General features: G+C 41.6%; 2 protein-coding genes across 7 annotated transcripts in view; one reads left to right on the top strand and one right to left on the bottom strand.

Annotated features, from left to right (window-relative positions):
* Positions 1 to 10: 10 nt before the first annotated feature.
* hint1 (histidine triad nucleotide binding protein 1) lies at positions 11 to 2462 on the top strand. The gene is made up of 3 exons (XM_067610529.1): positions 11 to 171; positions 1812 to 1916; positions 2152 to 2462. The coding sequence occupies exons 1-3, from the start codon at positions 61 to 63 to the stop codon at positions 2314 to 2316; spliced, it is 381 nt and encodes a 126-aa protein (XP_067466630.1). The 5' UTR covers positions 11 to 60; the 3' UTR covers positions 2317 to 2462.
* A 2434-nt stretch (positions 2463 to 4896) lies between these two features.
* cep170aa (centrosomal protein 170Aa) overlaps positions 4897 to 19724 on the bottom strand; it is a 42967-nt gene continuing 28139 nt past the window's right edge. Inside the window, exons 11-23 of one of the 6 annotated variants that reach the window (XM_067610524.1) lie at positions 16129 to 16482; positions 15406 to 15695; positions 13154 to 13246; positions 12191 to 12308; positions 10444 to 12003; positions 10131 to 10181; positions 8641 to 8914; positions 8205 to 8436; positions 7636 to 7803; positions 7440 to 7528; positions 7200 to 7293; positions 7061 to 7112; positions 4897 to 6907 (exon numbers count right to left, since the gene is read on the bottom strand). In XM_067610524.1, coding sequence (XP_067466625.1) covers positions 6576 to 6907; positions 7061 to 7112; positions 7200 to 7293; positions 7440 to 7528; positions 7636 to 7803; positions 8205 to 8436; positions 8641 to 8914; positions 10131 to 10181; positions 10444 to 12003; positions 12191 to 12308; positions 13154 to 13246; positions 15406 to 15695; positions 16129 to 16482 — 3707 coding nt within the window. In that variant the 3' untranslated portion in view covers positions 4897 to 6575. The remainder of the gene's footprint in view (positions 6908 to 7060; positions 7113 to 7199; positions 7294 to 7439; positions 7529 to 7635; positions 7804 to 8204; positions 8437 to 8640; positions 8915 to 10130; positions 10182 to 10443; positions 12004 to 12190; positions 12309 to 13153; positions 13247 to 15405; positions 15696 to 16128; positions 16483 to 19724) is intronic. The other 5 variants (XM_067610520.1, XM_067610518.1, XM_067610519.1 and 2 more) reach the window with 5 other exon arrangements.

Genomic DNA, 19724 nt, shown 5'->3' with positions numbered 1-19724 from the left:
GTGAAGTTCTGTGGATGCTAAAAGCGGCGCAGACCGGACGGGCGGTTCATCTGCGTTAACATGGCTGATGAAACGGCGAAAGCGCAGGTTGCCAAGCCGGGCGGAGACACAATATTTGGGAAAATCACACGCAAGGAGATTCCTGTCAACTTCATCTATGAGGATGATCAGGTATGCATTAAACATTTCACTCCTCAACAAATGTGGTGCAGTGAAGTCACTCTGCTCCGCTGTAGCGTGGTGTTTAGCTTATGTTAGCTGCGCGGTAGCCTTGCAGTAAGTATCCCCCCTACTGTAATGAATATTTAAGCAAGAGTGCAACCAACCAGTCAGTCAGCCACGTTTTAGTGATTGTTCTGCATGTTATAAGTCACTGCGTATATCACATTTGCTTTCATTTCTTCCAAGACATGTCAAGGTCCAAATCTGCTTGCTAACGGTACTCTGGGAAATCATTCCAGTCAGTAGCCACCTTGGATTTCCCATGTGACATTATTGCTGTTGATTGGATAATGACTCTTGGATAATGAAGCTTTTCCTGTTTCCAGCCTGTCATATCCAAACAGAAGGTAAACTTGTAAAAAGTCGATATCAGAATGAGAAACAGATTTATGGCCAAGTAGGTTTGCACATTCAAGGAATTTGCCTTGGTGTTGAGGTGCATAATATAAAATATAAGGTAAGAGAAAATACAGGTGCCACAAAAGACAGGTGATGTAAATATAAATAAAATTTACAATAAAAAAAAAGTACAAATATATTCTAAGTGAAAAGAACTGTTAAAAATACAAGATATTTACTGGAAATGTGCAAACGTCCAAGATTTAAGATACATTTATTATTATCATTTTATAACAGAAGGTTGTATAACAAAACGTAGTTTGTAGACCATTTATGCTACTCACAAAAACAGAAATTATATAAATGGATTAATAAATAATAGCCTAAGTCCTAAAAATATATTTTTTTATATTGGAGCGAGGAGTCACAGCCTGAGGAAAGAAGCTGCTCTGTAGACTGGTGGTACAGTATATATCCAACGATCAACAGCAAAAAAAATACCACTGCCGGTCAAACAGGCTTTACTGCATTCTGATCATGCAGTGACCGTTTAGAAGAAGAAGAAAAAAAAAGAGAAGTAGTAGATTTGAGTGATTTGAATATCTGCCAAACATTGAACTGCGCAGAAGAGAAAAGGAGCTGATGTCATTCTATAGCCGCATTATTCTATAGCCTCATTATTCTACAGCGTTTTTACTCTACAGGTCGTAAATCCTGATTCTAATCTGATCCTACTCTTTATTATCTGGGGATGAATAACTGGGATCCTTTGTTTAACTTTATGAAGGCTTTCCGACTCACCTTCCCGCCAGCCTGGTGAAGCACAGATACGCTTGTGCAGTGCTGCCACTGAGTGGGTGCGACCTTTCATCCAGTCTGCCAGTCAGGTTAAAGAAATTTCGGGGTGGTCAATCAGTTACCCCTCTCTGGCTCTGCCTTTGTGTTTATGTCACCACGTACCAATAATTTTATGAGGTCATTTGAACTGGATTAGATAATTTCTTTGCAAAACTTCCACCACTGCAGTAAAGTTTACCCATCATGCTGTAGCAGCAAGGCTTCATGTACAGTATGTACAGTACATAACATTTACATTACACATCTTTGAACACAATAAAATCCAATAAATTAAAGGAGTATTTATTTAGGTAGCATTTATTGCATTATATCATGCAGTATTTCTAATTTTCTGGTCAACAGCTGTCTACACAGGCTAATCATTCTTTGTTATTTGTTCTTTTATGTTTCAGTGTGTTGCCTTCCCCGATGTTGCTCCTCAAGCTCCCACTCACATCCTCGTCGTCCCAAAAAAGCCAATAATGCAGCTGTCACAGGCAGAGGATGGTGATGCTGCAGTAAGTATGATTATATGACTCTGACAGCTTTTATAACAGACTGGAAAATAGCTTCTTTACAGTGTTTTTTTTTTTTTCTAAGCACTTCCTGTCAGTGACCACTAGATGGTGCCCTTTTCTGAAAATTGTTATCCCACATGACTCAAGTATTTTTAATTCAGGGGTTGTATGCTTATCAAAACATGTGTGTATTTTCACCTCAGTGTCATTCATTAATTCTCTCTCTGTCTCGTAGTTGTTGGGCCACTTGATGATCGTTGCAAAGAAGTGTGCTGAGAAGGTGGGCCTGTCTAAAGGTTACAGGATTGTCGTCAATGACGGGGCAGACGGAGGCCAGTCGGTCTACCACATACACCTACATGTCCTGGGTGGCCGCACTATGGGGTGGCCCCCCGGCTAACTGCTGTCTGCCAGCTTAGACCATCCTGCCATCAGTGTGTCACATGTGTTGTCTGACAACCAACTACAGTTTGTCATGTGAAATACTATAAAAGTCATAACCTGGAAATTCATCACTGGTAATAAAATAAATTTCACAACAACAAAGAGAGTCTTTTTTATCTTTTATTTCAAACTTTTCTTGCTAGGCTGTTACTGAATGCATTTTTTTAAAATTAGGAAGGCAATTTTAAAGGAAAGGTTCACAATTTTTCAAGTATGTCTTAAAACAACAGTCAGGTGTCCATATGAACACCTAAAGAGGTTTTCCTCGCTGTTATCATTCCTCCTGTTTCAATGTAAATGATGGAAGCCAAAATCCGGAGTGTGTCCGTGCAGTCATTTTGTCCAAAAATGTATTTAAAAGTTGATCTGAAGCTTATATGAGTTTTCAGCAGTCTGAGTTAGTCATATCAAGTAGATATCTGCCACATTTACAGTCTTTTTAGCATCAATTTCCCTCTTTGTGTTTCCCTGTTGAGCTGCGGTGGAAGTATAATAACAAAAAGAGGAACTTTGGCACTAAAAAGACTGTAACATTGAAAGATATCTACTTGATTTGTCTAATTTGGACAACCGGAGCTTCATTTTAGCTTCAGATAAGCTCTTAAATTCGTTTTTGCACAGAAGGAGGCTTGTGGATTTTGGCCCCCATCACTTCCTTCTTCTAATGGTCGGTATGAAAAGGAGGAATGATTATGAGCAAGAAAAACCTATTTTAATGTTCAACTGGGCTCCTGACTTGTTTTAAGACAGACTTGAAAAATTGTGAACCCGTCTTTTAATGTGCTGTTTATTGTTTATACTACTGGGATTTCAGGCACCGCTGCTCTTTTTTCCTTGGCACCTTTTCTAAAACAGAACTAGGCTGCTGTTACTGTTGTGAGGAGAAATATAATCACTGCAGCTGAAGATGGGAATTCACGGGTCTGTTTACAGAATGTTGACCACAGTATGAGACTTGCCAGAACTGCTGCTGGAGGTCGGAAATAGTTTTGTAATTGAGGTGCTTTGTCATCCATTGCCATCTTCTAGCCAAGACGTCACATATACACACAACTTAAATAGAATGAGCTCCTTTGTATTAAGCTATTTAGCTGATGCTGTGATTTGAATATGCTCACAAGTGCGTACCTTATATGTTTAATACTTTCTGTATGCAGTCCACGGTTGTCATGTCTATATAAAAAAAGATTCAAACACTTGAGCATGCAAATGTTGAACGGTCTAGGCAGTCTAGGGTAGCTGAGTAATTTGCATTTTCAGTTGAGACATGATTAATGGCCTAAAGAGTAGAGCAGCCTGCTTTTATTCAGTAAGAATGATAGAAATGCAGCTCTGAATATAGAATGAGCCCATGCTGATCCTTTCCTTTTCTTTGACTAAAATGACCCTGTCAAGAGTTGTTATTCAATCCAGTTTTAAAATCAAGAGATATTGATTCCTTGTCTGGTAGTAGTGGTGACATCATCTGCACATTTTCTTTTCAAAACCAGGATCCCTTGGAAATTAAAATGTGAAGTCAATCTGTTTCATGTCAATCTGGAGTCAAAGATAAATAGAGAAACAAGTGAATGGCTCTGTTTTATTAACAGTAAGAAACAATGCAGATAGTTGAACAAATATAAAATACATTAAACATCCACAAAATATTGAACAAAAATAAATAAAATGGTGTTTTTTTTTCTTTACAAAAAATGACAAGGAAAAAATGACACTGATCAGATGACACATGTAGAATTTAAAAAATAAACATGTACCTAGCATTCACAGTCGCCTAATTTCATTTTTTTTTCTTCGAAAAAATGGGTGGAAAACAAAAAAGAAAAAAAAGAAACAAGTAACACAATTAGAGGCTTTGTTTGTACAGACAGAATAGTTCCAGAGAGGCAAGGCAGTCACTTGTGATATCAGGCAAAGTGATATCATTCTTTGTCAAACCATGTGACGTCTGATGCAGCCTTTCACTGCTTCTTCACTACTTCTGTATGAAAAAAACACCACAATCTGATGTGCAAAATAAGAGATTTTTTTTAGACAACTACATCATCTTTTTTCTTCTTTTAATCAATGCCCTTCTATAGTCAAAATGGGCACTTGGAGGCATTGCGAAACATTGTACAGTACAGTATAGAGAGAAGGAAATGAACATGTATTCTGGTACCTAAATTCACTATTGCAAGAGTATCTAAGTACTAATACACTGCTTTTAAGTCATCTTACTCTAGAACACAGACTATAAGCTGAAGAGAGATTCAGAAAATGGTTAGTCCCCATAAAGTAACTAGAAAAGCAGCAAAGTCAAAGAGAAAGGGGTTAATTATACGGTCTGTCTGCAGTATTGGTACACTGGAACTTCCCCCCTTGGTGGAAATAGAATTATGCACCTATATACATTGATATGAAGCCGTATTACAAGCAAAATTCAAAGTGGCTGGGGAGCCTTATATTCAAAGATGTGATCGTTTCTACTCACCGACGTTCCTCAAAGATACATTTTGAACCATAAAAGGCCTCCTTGTGAGTTTCCCCACTTCCCCCCCCCCCCCGACAAGACATTTATTTGAGCCAATTCCAGCAGCTTTTTCATGCTTAGTTTTTGTGTGTACTTGAGCTCAAACTGGTTAATGGCAGATAAAGAAAAAATGAACTTCATTGTGAGGTGAGTCAAAGCATTAAAAAAGAAAAGGAGTACAGTATCTACAGTATCTAAATATTATAAAATATTTAGTTGAAACAGTTTCTGTTTATCTTTGCTGGTTGAAAAACAAGTCACATCACCCGTGACTATAAAAGTAGAAAAAAGCCAATTTGAAATCATAGGACACTTGAGTTGATGTACTGTAGCCAGAAGCTAAGGGCACTGACTGTCACAGGTCATGTCACATGGGCCAAATAAAGATATGGCAGCAATGATCAGATGTTTCATTACAACAAATAAGCTTTCTGAATCTTTGATTTGTTGCCAAAAAAATGGTCTTGACATTCAGAGAAATAGGTGAACTGCAGGATGGTGAGTTCCATCAAAAACAGAAGCAGCTTTTGCACAATAGATGAATTTCAGGATGGCTCGAAAATGACATTATCAATAAACTCGTTAACTTTGGTAAGTGATTATTTTGACTGAAAATGATCATTGGTTTCCCAAAGGCTGTGTCTATTTTGTAAAACTACCGTTTAGTATTAGTAAGATCAACACAGATGCCAACTTGCAGGAAGACAGCTCTCAGCTCTGTCCTGTACATGCTACTGGAGTGACAAACATCCAACTACTGGGAGAGAAGAGGAAGGGAGGGAAGGAAACAAGGAAACAAGAGGTGAAGGACAGATAGGTGTGCACAGAGATGGGGGAGGCACTACAAATCCAGTTCAACAGAGTCACTTTGAGAGATGGTTCAATGGACGGACAGTTCAAGTTATGAAATATATAAAACTGCAATTCTCCTTGCTTGATTTGTGAAATAATTGTAACTGTTTAGGCATAAAGCATGTCTGTTTGTTAGGTTGATTATTTAAGGCTGCTGAAATATTCTTTGCACTGAACAAGAGCTAATAAATTATTGCAGTGTTGTATTTCATCATAGTGTAAATAGAACATCTTTTGCGAGTGTTATTTTACAATGCATTCTGTATGTCTGAAAGTACTGTAAAAGTTATCTTGTATAATATTTGAGGGCACGAGGGGGATGGGGGTTACACTGCTACTACGGAGGATGTGTTTTAAGGCATGTCTTTAGTGTAGGAAGGGTCCAGACACATGGAGAAGGCAAGAGGAGAAGACTGGAGGAGACTGTACAACCACAGAGATGTGTCCATTGAGAGAGAGCCAGGTAGCCTTCAGTCCACCAGGAAGTCAGATTGGCCAGTAGGCATGAACAGTTTACATTTGAAATGCTAATATTACTCAATCTAAATCATTCATGAGTCAATTTCCATTCGAGGGGTATATCCATGATGCATCAGTTGGGGTTTAGCCAGTGGAGTCTGAAGGTCAGCTGAAGCACTTCATTTCCGGCGAGGTCTGGTAACACTTTTGCTAAATTATGTTTATCATATAACCATAATGTGGTATAGTCTGGAGAATGGCAACTGTTCTGTCAGAAAAAAAAAATGTTTAAATGTTCCTCCACCTTCCTTATTGTTGTGAACTCTGATCACCAGCCACCTGCACTCCAATTCAGACTCATGTTTATTCACATAACCTTCAAGGAAACTTTCTGTTCACTTCTGTGCGATGGCCTCCTCTCCGCTCGGCCGAATGCGGTTGAAAGGCAGTCCTCCGACTCCCGTTAACCCGAGACCGACACTGCTGTCTCGCGCAGTGTCCCCTGTGCTGGCAGAGGAGGACTGAGCCCTGGCGGAGGCTGTTGACCCTCCCGGCCCAGGAAGGATCTCCGGCAGCGATTCTTTGGCTGGGAGCTGAGACCCGGGGCTGGTGGCGGAGGGGGAAGTTGTTTTGGTGGTTTGGGGCTTGGTAGAAGTGGTGGGGCTGGTCAGGCCGAGGTTGGCCAAGGCATCCAGAGTCCCATCTGGGTCCACCATCACATTGATCACTGAGACAGAGAGAGGGAGAGAATGATTGTAAATGAGCTGGTGGGCTTGTGTTTGTGTGGGAGGTGATGAGCAGATGATGTAAATTTACTACTAAAATAAATAAACTAAAATCAGTTTTACAGAGTATTTTTACATCTGTCTTCCACTCGTACCTTGAAGCTGCTTCTCAACTCTCTTCAGTTCAAGCAGAATTGAGGAGATCTCCTGCAGAAAGGACAAAAAATATAAAAATATAACAATCCTGCGGTTTTCTTGTCATCAAATATTGTTCAGACGGAGTTGTTTCGGTACCTTGTTGGAGGTTTTCAGGAGTGGTATGTCACTCTCTGACCTCAGTTTATTCTCAATTTCATCCCAGTTCCTGTCCTTATCCTTAAACAATATCCTGCAGAAAAATAACATACAACACAACACATTCAGTCACAGTGGCTCCTGCTATGTGAAGCAACACAATGGTGCACTGAAGGATAAAAATACTGTTAACAATGTTACATACCCATGAAGAGTTATGATATTATAAAGTATAATTACCTGATCTTTCCTGCTGTTTTGTCAATGGAGTGTCTGATCTTGGTGGAGAGCTGAGAGACCGAATTGAGCAGCAGGCTGTCCAACACCGCCTGAATACAAAGAAGAAAAGCAGTGTGATAAATGATAAACGACAACTTTAAGGGTGAAAGTCTACATGTTGGTATAGTTTCAAGTTACTCGCTGTGTTGCTTCTCACCTCCTCTCGGTTCCAGGTGCGTCTCCTCAGAGCTCGGGGCTCCAGACTGTCAGGGGCACGGGGGCGGAGCTCCACTGGCTTGCCGTTGATCTCTGGTGTCTTACTGGTTGAAATCACAGGAGGGATCTTTCTGAAGTTGAGGCTCTCATCAAACACCCGATCCACCAACTGGACAAAACAGGGAAAGATGTCAAAGGGAGAGAATGAAGAAATTTCTGCCCAGTTATTCCAGCTTAATTTAAAAGAGTTCAGTAAAGATTTGTGTGAAATGAAGGAATTAGGAACTCTGTAAGAGTTAGTTAAGCAGCTCCAAAGCTTTAACTTTCCAGCCAAAAAAGTCAGATTTTAATCCTATAGAACTAAAATCTTCTCATGGTAAAATAAGAAACAAATAAAGGAATGAAAGTGGAGAAGATGTTAATATAATGAACCTCTCACAAAAGATGAAAGTTATAAAAGCAGCAGAGAGGCAAACTTAGCCGTTTTTATCCAAGCAACACAGGCAGGCTGGCAAAGGCGCAATGGATGCACACGCAATAAGGCAATGATAGAAGAAGAAAAACTGGCACCTTTCTCATGCTCTCCTGTATTTCCGGCTGCGTGGGACGTGCAGGGCCTACCTCTTCACGGGTGTCGATGGCTGATCCTGGGGTGGTGGCGGCGGTGCTGACGGTGGTGCTGGGTGCCGTGCCAGACGAGCTGACTGAGTCGATCTCACCGGCCACATCGTGGATCTCGCGAGCCAAGATGGCCAAGTCCTTAGCCAGGTCCTGGCTGATCCTGCGCACACAGGGGAATAACCTGTTAACCATCACACAGGGTTCTTTAGGACTCAGGGTAGACATCTACATGTACACATGCAACTTGCATACACAACAAACATATACACATCAAAACAGTACAGATGGCAAATATAATGCTTAAAAGACATTTTAAAACATTACATTGATTCATGAAAAATTAAATGATTACATTAGTCATGCACAGATCAGCGTAGATCAATACCTGGCTATCTCCTCGCTGTGTGCTGTCCAGTCTCTGATGTACTCCTCTTGCTCTTTCATGCGGTGTTTGACCGCCACTCCACCCGGACCTGTCACCATGCCGGAGCCTGGGCTCGGGGTGGTGCTGAGTCTTGAACTGCGGTGTGGGACAAGGTGATGAGGCCGCACATGGGAGCGCCCTCCGTGCTTTGGAGAATTCCGGTTTGAGCCAAACTCTTCCTCTGAGGTGGAGGCGTACTCCGGTGGCAAGCGTCTCCACCTGCTGCTACTGGACACTGTGATGGTAATGGAAGGGAAATACAGGGTTTAGTCAATGTAACTGTACTTCAATCTATTCCAACATGTGTTATTCATGAAGTTAATAAATGAGCTTGTGAATATGAGAGGCTTTGTTACTGAGGCAGCCCCCAGCCAATCCTGCTTTGATCTGAAAAAATTCAAATGCTGTACAAACTGAATTGGTAATGCTGTGTTTTGAGATTATGTGTTTTTTTTTGTTTGTGAACTTAAATAAATATAAATATACTTTATTTGACAAAAATAGATAAACTTAGGTTCCAGTTCTGTAAATCCTTCTCTTGGGGGGCTGGCAATAAGAAAGATTGGTGAGGAAAAGCATCTGATTTTATTATATCTTAGTTTGTTAAGTTATTGTTTATAGACAGCTGCAGTAATACGGCGATTATAAAACCACACTGAAAACAACAGAAACAGCAACAAACAGAAAACTAATCTGAAAGCATGCTGTCCCAACAAAAGCATTGAGCATAATACATAAAACCTAGATAAAGCCAGACTATGTTAAGCTGCTTCACAATAGTCACACACCAGCTGCATTAATGTAGCTGCACCATGATGAGATAACTCAATGCTCTATCAGTCTCTCAGTGGTAAAAACAGGATCAAGTAAATGGTTTGAATACAAAGCTCCACAAGGTGGAGCACTGTTCCAAAACCATTTGCTCCAATGTTGTAAAATGTCTTAACAGAAGAATGTGAGTAGAGCATTTGGGTCTTCATCACAGCATTACTTGATGGTTTTAAGGGAGGGGACAATTAGTTAACACTGCAACATGATGCTAGAGCTGGGTCATCACCCTAACCCACTAACATTTCTTTATGTGATGTACTAACAATATGAAGTACACTTTTAAATTTACATCTAGCAAAGTATTCACCACGAATAGATAATTTCATTGCAAGATTTCAATCTGTAAAATGTAGAAGATCCAAGTTTGTATGTTCCTACACAAAGGACTTAAAATTAGTCTTACAGAAATATGCATTAGTTTGTTTCTCTATTGATTCCTTTACAAGGAGTGAATGTCTCAATTTGGCTTGAAAGCTCTTCAAATGCTAGCATGAATAACCTGCTTCTCTTTTGAACTTGGTGGGAGCTTCTATTGCTGTGACCCAGGTCTGACACACACACACACACACACACACGCACACACACGGTCCTAAGAAGTCTCTACAGTTCTGGTACAGTACCCATCAACTCTTCCTCTGCATCACCGCCCTCAGGTTCGGGCTGAGGGCTCTCTGGACGATGAAATCCAATGCACAAGTTTGTCACAACAGAATGAAAATGTTTACAGACAAATGATTACACACTGACACATAATGAGGTATGTGATGGTGTAGACTTTTTGGACATGATCCTTATATCATATTATTTTTTGCGAATAAACTATTTATCAGATAATGAGTTCAAAATAAACTAAAATAAGAAACCCTGATTCATGGAATCAGAAAGAGAAAATCAGAATAAATTGGAAACCAGGCACGCATTTGATGTGCTCACCTGTGGGCGAGCAGTATCCCGATGTTGTGGTCTTAGTCTTGGTCTCATTCAGTTTGGACACGCTGCTGGCCCTCATCCTGGGAGTTAGCCTGTTCTCTGTGGGTGTCGATGAGCGTAAGCCCAGACGCAGAGCAGTCTCAGCTGACATACGGGATGAAGAGGTGGAGCTCCGGGTCACCGTACACTCTGAGTCACTGCGGGCTGAGATGGAACCTAGACGGTTCCTACGCGGCTGAGCCAGCATGTCCAGCCGTGACAGTCCCTTCCGGCCCGATGGTGGCTTAGAGGTGGAGCTGGTGGTGGACACCTCAGAGGCCACGGACACTCTGTCTGCATCAGCTAGATCCGTGTCAGATGTATCCCCCAGCCGGGCGCGGCGGAGTAGGGAGGCTCTTGTGGGCCGCGGCTGAGGCAGTGAGGCCTGCTTGTTCAGTGAGGAGGCTGTGGCTGCCTGGAGAGTGCGGCTGGTTTTGGAGGAACTACTGGTGGAGTTTTTAGCAGACCTGCTATGGAGGACATCATCTGAACGTCCATGTGCGGAGTGCCCAAAACCAGTCCCAGGTCCAGAGTAGGTCTCCTGGTCTGAGGAGAGGATGTCTGAAATGGGGAAGGAAGAAGTCTGGTCATCATCGGTGAGATCCAGGGAAGGCTGGCGTGCTCTGGAGGAGACAGTGGATGGCTGAACAGAGCGGCGTGCATCAGTCCGGCTCGTTGCTTCCACAGTTCTGCTTTTAGTCTTCCTCTCCAAACGTTCACGGGCGCTAGCGTTGGTGACGCTGGTCTTGGAAGATGTGCTCATGTTGCTCTTCTCCCGGTGCATGCTGCTGAAGGAACGACGTTTCTGTGTACCACCAGCCGCTGCTTTCCTCTCTGCCTCTCCAGCCACATGACTAGCTGTGCTGGCCGTGTCCACATCTGACTCAGGAGAGATGGAGTCAGTCCGAGGGGGGAAGCCGGTGGTGCTGGTTTTACTACTTTTCTGGTCTAGTTTGTTTTCATCTCTTAGTTTGGCCTCCAGGAATGCCATGACAGCTTCAGTGTCCTTCAGGAGCGTAGCAGTGTCCATGCTTCCCACAGAGTCACTGCGTTCGCGCCCAGTGCTGCCTCTGTTGATGCGTGGGATGAGCTCCGCAGGGACATTAGCGCTGGGCTTCTCAATGGTGAAGCTGCCTTGGCGCACTAGAGGCTTTCCAGACTTCTCTCCTCCTTCTGATGTTCCTCCTCCTTTCCTTTCCTCTGACCTCTTCCTCCGCTCAGTGCTGCCAGAGGTTCGGAGAGGAGCCTTGGATGGTGAGGAGGTGGAGCTTTGTTTCCGTTTACCGATCATCTCACCGTCCTCCATGGGAGTTGGGGACTCCCCGTCTCCCTTGTTCTCTTTTTCCTGGGGTTCAGTGTCCTGTTTCTCCCCAATCTCAGACCTCAGGCCCAGAGCTTTGGTGCTGGATTTAGCCCGGGGGTCATCCACAGGGAGCTGGGGGAGGGTCCTGCGTTTACGGTCAGTCAGACCGGAGGAGGAATCACCTAAGCTGAGGGACACACTGGACTCCAAGGCATCAGCTCCTGAAGAACAAAGTACAGTAACTACAGTAACTACAGAGTAGTAAACTCATTTAACCGAGATTTGAGATTTTTTTACATTACAAATTATAAACTACAAGCATAGTCACGTGAGAGCATATTCAAGAGCTGCCTTATACTGTACATGATTTGAAGTTTGGATAATTCTTTAGGGGAAAAAAGTATGTACCTCTCTCTTTGTGCAGGAAGGCGGCTGTCTCTGCTCCTGAGCCCTCTGGGTCTGTCCTGGTGTGATTGGCAGCAAGACTAGCCCACTGAGAGACCCAGCTCGAATCACCGGGAAGAGCCTGAGGGAGACACAAGACGGGGGAGCAACAACAGAGAAGGCAGCACATGTGAGAAACCAGAAAAAAAGGGAAATTAAATCAGTTAGTGGTGGGACAGAGTGGCAAAAAATATACAGAGAAGATCATGTGTCAGATTAGCATTTATATAAAATGTAATACATGATAATGCAAACAATTTCGTTTGTAGGAATGACTGGTGGTAGTAAGAAGTATGACTGTATTAGTGTTTTACTTTTTGAATTTTAAATAAATAACCCACACCACTGTCGTCTTATAGAAAAGTTTAAAGAAAAGCTGAACAATTGCTCTTCATTTTACTTGGAAAAAGATAATTATCTAAAAGGCTTAAAAGACTTGGTAGAAAGGCTGTGAGTGCTCATGCACACTGTCTCCTCCCTCCTATGCAATTGCCTGGAGGGCTGAGCGTGTCTCTCCTCATCTTAGCATGATCTAGGTCAATCTCTGGGAGGACTAGCCTACTCCCATGAACAGGCAAGGGGAGTAGAGCCATCAGGCCATTGGGAGTGACTGTGACTCATATTATCATACTCAGACTCTTACACACTCTATTATACTACACTGGGCTGAGAGGCATCGTGAAACAGTGATGGTCAGTGGTCATTTTATCACAATGGGACTTTTCTAATCCAATCAAAGTTAACAAAGAATGTGTCAGCTTGGACAAAATCAACAGTACAGTATGCTGTTGGACCGATGAGGAGAGGAAGAGAAAGGCAGACGTGAGAGAGAGTTAACAAGAGAGAGAAAAATGGGAAATAGCAGGGAAGAAAAAAACTGAAAAACAAAAAAACCTCAGCAAAAACCTGTTCAAATATTTTTTTTACCTCTTTGCCTGCCTCTCCTGTCTCCTTTCCTTTCCTTTCTCCTTTGAGATCTGACAGAATAGCGGAGTCCTGGTTCTGCTGCACCCCAAACACCTACAAACATTTGAAAAAGCAGGAGTGAACAAACACTCGCTATGTTGCTGAAGTATAATGCATGCAAATCGCATATTATTATGTACTTTCATATTTTCCAATTAGCTTTTACTCTGTATGCATCCTAAACACATAAAAACCTCATAAGCATGTGTTGTATTGCCTTAAATACTGTGAGATGTAATATATGTAAATACTTGAGATATAATGAAACTTAAATAATCTTATCTTTTATACACACAGTGGTAATGTTATTCTACAATCCTCTTGCTAAACAAAAGTGAACTGAACAGGGGAAGATGCTGTTAAATTAAAGCACCGATCTGCACTTGATAGTTGAGTACCATGGCAACGAACAGAAATCACACACATGCACACGCACGCACTATTTACAAAAGGGAGAGAGAGAGAACGACAGCGGACAGACTGTGAGCTGTGTGCCAATTAGTGTGTCAGCTAATTACAGGAATTAGCATAACAACACTTCCAATCTTGAATGTAATGCACTCAGACTAACACTGACTAGAAATACACCCCACTAATTATATCACTGCTCCTCCTGAAATAACACCTGTATACAACACTTAAAGCGACATGTGCTGCTGTAAGATGTCATTTAGTAAAGTATAAATTATGCCTGTGTAACAACCTTTATCGACAACAACTTAACTTCCTAAAAAATAAGTAGATATGTTTCCAGTCCCGACTTCCAAATCTGGTAAGCAGCAATTAAAAAGCCTTGTGAATTCCTGTCTCCTATAATGGTGGTAAAAAAAAAAAGAAAAGTTACCTTTTCTACTGTTTTCAGAAACTAACATTAAACCATATTTCAGTATATTTCTGTTCCCCTTTTAAGACATGTTCTCTATGACCATGAAAGAGTGCTGTGCCACAGGACAGGGGGAGGCAGTGGGAAATTGATGGTGGTTCTTCAACCTCCCTGGAGCATCGTTTAATAAAAGAGGGGCAGTGCTTGGTGGAGCAAGTCTCCCTGGGCTATTACAGAAGAATTAGGTTTACCAAAGGGACAGAGAGGATGGAGTGGTGGTCAAGCAAGGCGACTGAGAGATGTTATCTTTGTTTTAGTGGCAATGACACAATCTGTCTCCAAGGACTTGCAAACCCTAAAAGTACAAACTAAGCACGCAATAAAGGGGGTATTAACCTTGCTCTGGCCTGTTTGTTTATTCCTTTTAGAGTTGCTGCAGAGAAACTTTAAATGATGTCCTTGTCATTGTTCTACTTGCTACTTTTACTGTCACAACTTGGCAAAGAAAGCAAGTTCTTGACTTCACATGTCCTCTGGCATGATTAAAGTCATTTGAACTTAAAGACCTGAGAGTAAAAAAGAAAGCAATTGTTCTGCAAATAGCCTCCATTTGAATTTACAAACTATTTCAACAGACCCAATATTTTTTTTCCAAAGCAATTTTCTGGGCATGAGATTTGTATTATGTTGATGTATTTTAGTAGAACAAAATTAACAGAAAAAGAAACCATTTTTCCATTTGTGGCGAACTATAGTGGCTTTTAAGGTTACTGAATTTAATAAGCTTATGTGATGGCAATGTCTTAAAAAATCAGACCAAAATTCGCTCTATGCAATTTACAGTCTACTGATGTCTACTAAAATATAACCATATATCATAACTAAGTACAGTAATGCAAAAGAAATATCACAATGTGTGATGATGTTACATCAACAATTATTACTGAATCCATATAACAAGTACAACAGTAACAGCAACAGAAAACAGAGCTGTGGTGCATCCACAAAGACACAATATGGCAGCACTGGGCAGTAGCTGTTTATTACTTGGGGAATTCGATTCAAAGGGAATTGCAGCATTATGTAGTGCAGAGGTTAGTATGGTCAGCAAATTGCTTTTTTTTTATCAGATATTAGTGTTGATGTTTATGGCATACATTTATAATTAAAACATCCTTTGTGTGACATGAAGAAAGAGAAACTCTCTGTCTCTCAACTGCATGTTTTTATCAAAACTGCAAAAAGTAATGCAAAAGAAAACTCACAATCTTTCAGTAATGTTGGTAGGGTTAAATGCATTCACTAGTGTTGGAATCAAGACAAAGTATTGTGAGAGTTGAAGTAGAAAGAAACGGTCCTACATGGTGCAGGTATCACTGAACACTCCTACCTTGTCTATCATGCGCCTGGCCTCCTCTTCTTCTGGGTTCCTGTTCTCCAGTTCGATAGTGTAGGTCCCCTTATCACTGTGGTCATCCTCTGCCTCCCCTCCAGCTGTCCCCACACCTCTCCCCACGACTGAGGCGTCCTCGCTGGGGCTGGTGGGGCTACCTGTCGCCAGCCCAGTGCTGGCCGAGCTCCGACCGATACTTGGATCCTCTGACCGCTGTTTGAGGAGCACACGGGCAGCCGTAGGGGCACCTACAGTCACTGTGGCGGGTATTGGGGCTGGAACTTTACCTAGAAGGAACAAATACAGTGCAGAAAAACATCTATTAGAAAACACATATAACACATGCTTTCACAGAGAAACATGATACAGAGACAAGCTGTGGTAACTTATTTTTGTGTATTATATGTCCAAGTTCTTGAATGTTAATATATGTAATAGTTGTGAGTGAATACAACAGCTCCTCCATAACAAGTTTACTGCAACTTCTGTAGATGAATATTGGAAGTTTTTAGTTTCACTTTTCATGCAAAGGGAAATGCTTTCAAATGAAAGGAACATATTGGAGCCTTTGAGGTCTTACTTAATCTCACAAATAAATCTCACCATATCTCGCTATATTTAAAATGCAGTTTTTTTACTGAATATTTACTTTAGGAAACACAAACAATGCTGTTTATAATAATAGAATATATATAGACATTATTAAATCAATTTTATTACCTGAGTCTGATGCTGTAGTAGCAGAGGTGGAGATGCTAAACACCTTGGGGTGAGAGGGGGGTTGGGGACAGAGTCCCTCCCCACCAGATCCTCCTGGCAGCAGTGGTGCAGTCTGGGAAAACGAATATGACCGCCGCTTGCGAGGGTTTTCCTCGTCATAGAACTCAATCATGAAGGCAGTGCGGGTGCCAGTAGTTCGGGTCCCGCTCACTGTTATGTTCCCCCCTCCTGCTCCTCCTCCCACGTGGCCGTGCGCTGCTTTTAGACGTTCCTCGAGGGCGTGGCGGCGGTTGGCAAAACGTAGGCCCAGTCCATTCTCTGAGTCACTCTGGGTACCATCTTCATGCTTGCTGCCTATCAGGACAGAGAAATGCAAAAACATAGTTGAACTACTACTGTATCACTGTATAGCTGATCGGAAAGATGTACAAGTTCTCAATAACAATATTCCACATGACATTATATATATACATATGTACTCTGATACATCTATTTACAATTTAGAATCAAATGCGTACGTTTGCTTACCCAGGATAGGTTTAAAAGTATTAACAATGGTTAAGGTTCTTATACTTTACATAAAAGTTACTGACAATCTGTAGGATGTTAAATTAACCACCATTCTTAAATCCATATCATAACATGGGGACAGAACAGTAACATAGCAACAGATAACAGCTGTGGTGCATCCATAAAGATACAATACATCAGTATTGTTCAGTACAACAATGTGTGTGGCTGTTAAGATGTCTACTTGACTGAAGCAACCAAGAAGAAGAAAAAGTCCCATTTAGACCACCACAGAGACCCACATCCTCCTGAAAGAACATCCATTGTGAATACCGCAACAAGAAACAAATGTTGTTTGCTAACCATTACAGCCAAAACGCACATTTAGCTGTTGCCTGAATCTAATCATTCTACTGTCAAAACAGAACCTAAATACAAACGCCTGGTTTACCTACCACGTTACTGCTATTTCTACATTTTTATCAGTCTTGGTCGAATCAGCATGTCCTCTCAGTGTTGTGCAATGGCAGACAGTGTGCCACACTAATCCAGACATGCCACCCACATGGACTGGCCCTGCCTACTTCACTGGCAGTGAGGGAGAGAGACTTGGGGGGAAGGGAGGAGGAGAACATGGAGTGGGAAGCAGAGTAGGAGGCTGGATGTGAGAGTGTGTGAGTGGGGGGGGGAAAGGGCTTCAGGGATGGAGGAGGAGGGGAGGTGAAAGAAAAGAAAAGGGAAGGCTGAACTGGAAAGGAGGTTGGGGGATGTAGGAAAAGAGGAGGGTGGATGGGAAAGAAGAGAAACTAGATTAAGTAGGAAAAAAGAAAAAGCAGAGTGGGAATTCTTTAATGAGGGAGGCTCAGGAGATAGTCTTGCCACTAGAGTTGACAGCCACTCACTCACACAATCGGCCGGTTAACGAGCCAACAGCCATTCAGGTTATCTATCAGAGAGAGGAGGGGAAGAAACGACACGACTGTTGTGGATGACCATCAGAGAACACTTTCACGTCACTACCACTTTCTTAAACCACTGAATAGCTTTGAATCCTGGTAAATGCATAATTTCTCTCAGGCTTCCTCCAAACTAATACATTCTCAAAATGAGACTATATGAAAATGAATCATAGTAAAGAATCACAGTCTAGATCTGTCCCAGTTCACAAGTAGATCTATTAAATCAATCAATTTATCTTTATATCCTTGTGTGAGCTCAGATATTTATAACACCTGTACATTGTAATGTTACTGCTGGAGTAAATTTATAATATTTAGTAGGCTATATTGGAAGTAGTGAGTGCAAGAGATACATCAAATATTAGAAGTTGAAAAAAGTGGACACAGTGCCTCCATGTCTGAGTGGTTTGTCTGCACAACTGTCTACACACTGTGACTTTGAATAAGTCTGATGGTCCGATGTCACTTCATTTGTGTATCTAGTTTTATCTTGATCAAATTTTGGACAATATTGTATAAAATAGTGGATAATTAATTAGACTATGCACATTGGAGTATGACAGCAACATCTGCTAAGGTGTGGTGTCGGTCTGATCAACAACAAGGGACATTCCATTGATTTTACTCATGCAGATCAGTTTACTCATCACAGCACAAGTTAGCCTGTGAAAGCAGATGTATAACGTCTTCTGTTGCTCTGGAGGAGCGTTGTCAAGTGAGAAAATAACCCTGTTGTTATCATAGTGATGTCACCAGGGGTTATCTCAGTTTGGGTCAGAAAAACAAAAAGCCTGCGTTTGAAATTGAGTATGTGTGAAGTTTGAAAGACATGGTCAAATGAAAGACAATATCAAGTTGCAATAATCCACATGATGTTGTCTTTCATTTGAATTGTAGGATCCAATATTTTTGGTGCTTGGCCCATACTAGGGACAAAAAGTCACAACATTTCAGGCTCTGCTGCTTTGATTTTGACCATTTGTTTTTAATCTGTCTCTCACAAATCCCCTAACTTTATTGAAGCACAATATTAAATCACTGGAGTACCCCTTTAAGTACAGTTGCTGCACTGGGTTATCACAATGGCTCTGTGGCCTAGGGCATATTTCTGAGTCTGCAGCTCATTTGTCACATTCCACCATCTACCTTTTCCATCTTTCCTGTCTTTCATCGCTGTTTGAAATTTAATAAAGCATACATTTCAATAAAAAAGAAGAAAAACCCAACATAAAGGGGATAAGAAAAGGAAAGCAGCATTGCGTTACAGTAGCTTGAGCAGATCAGCAGAGATAAGCAGACAGAGAGAGGCAGGTCTTTCATGCTGTGCCCTCCAGACAAAGAAGCCGTTTGGCTGGGCCAGAGGAGAACAGAGGTGTCTGTGAGAGTCCAGCGCTCTGCTCCGCTCGCCCCGCCATGACTCACAGTGGAGCCGGCCTCTGCCTCCACCGCTGGCTGCACACACACATACACACACACTTGAGTGCCCGACACAAGGACACACTGACTTAACGTGCAAACAGACAAGCAAACATGCAACCCCAAACATACATAAAACTGTACTGTCTATTAACATATAATAAAGCACAATACCCATACACAATATTGAAGTTCAACCCTTGTGTATCTCTTAAGCTTTCACTACTATTGCTAATGAGTATAATTGTACATGAAATACTCATAATGAATGAAAAATTACAGAAAATAATCTTGCAATCTTAAAAATCTTGCAGATCACACATCTACAGTCTTACAGATCAGAATCACATCTACTTGGCAAGGAAAATGCACTGTTTCTCGGATGTCACAATACTACGACACTCATGACAATTCATATTCCAACATAAATAACAAGACAGGCAGTATAAACACACTCTGTATCCTCTACATTGTTTCCTATAATAGCAACGAGACTAAGACTCACCTTGACGCTTACAAATCGAAAGCTTTGGCTCAGTCGTCTCGTGTCAGTGTCCTCGCTAAATCTCTGCCTCCCTCTCTCTCTGCCTAGAACCTCTACGACACACCCAGAGCACATCTCACATACCTTTTCTCACACATGCTGCACTGCTTGTCTGCAGACCAGTGCTGAGCATATCTCAAGCACACACATGGAGCCTACACACACAC

Source organism: Thunnus thynnus, chromosome 14, assembly GCF_963924715.1.
Source record: "Thunnus thynnus chromosome 14, fThuThy2.1, whole genome shotgun sequence".
Classification (NCBI taxonomy): Eukaryota; Metazoa; Chordata; class Actinopteri; order Scombriformes; family Scombridae; genus Thunnus; species Thunnus thynnus.
Note: the sequence above shows the minus strand (reverse complement) of the source record. Positions and strands in the feature narration are given on the sequence as shown.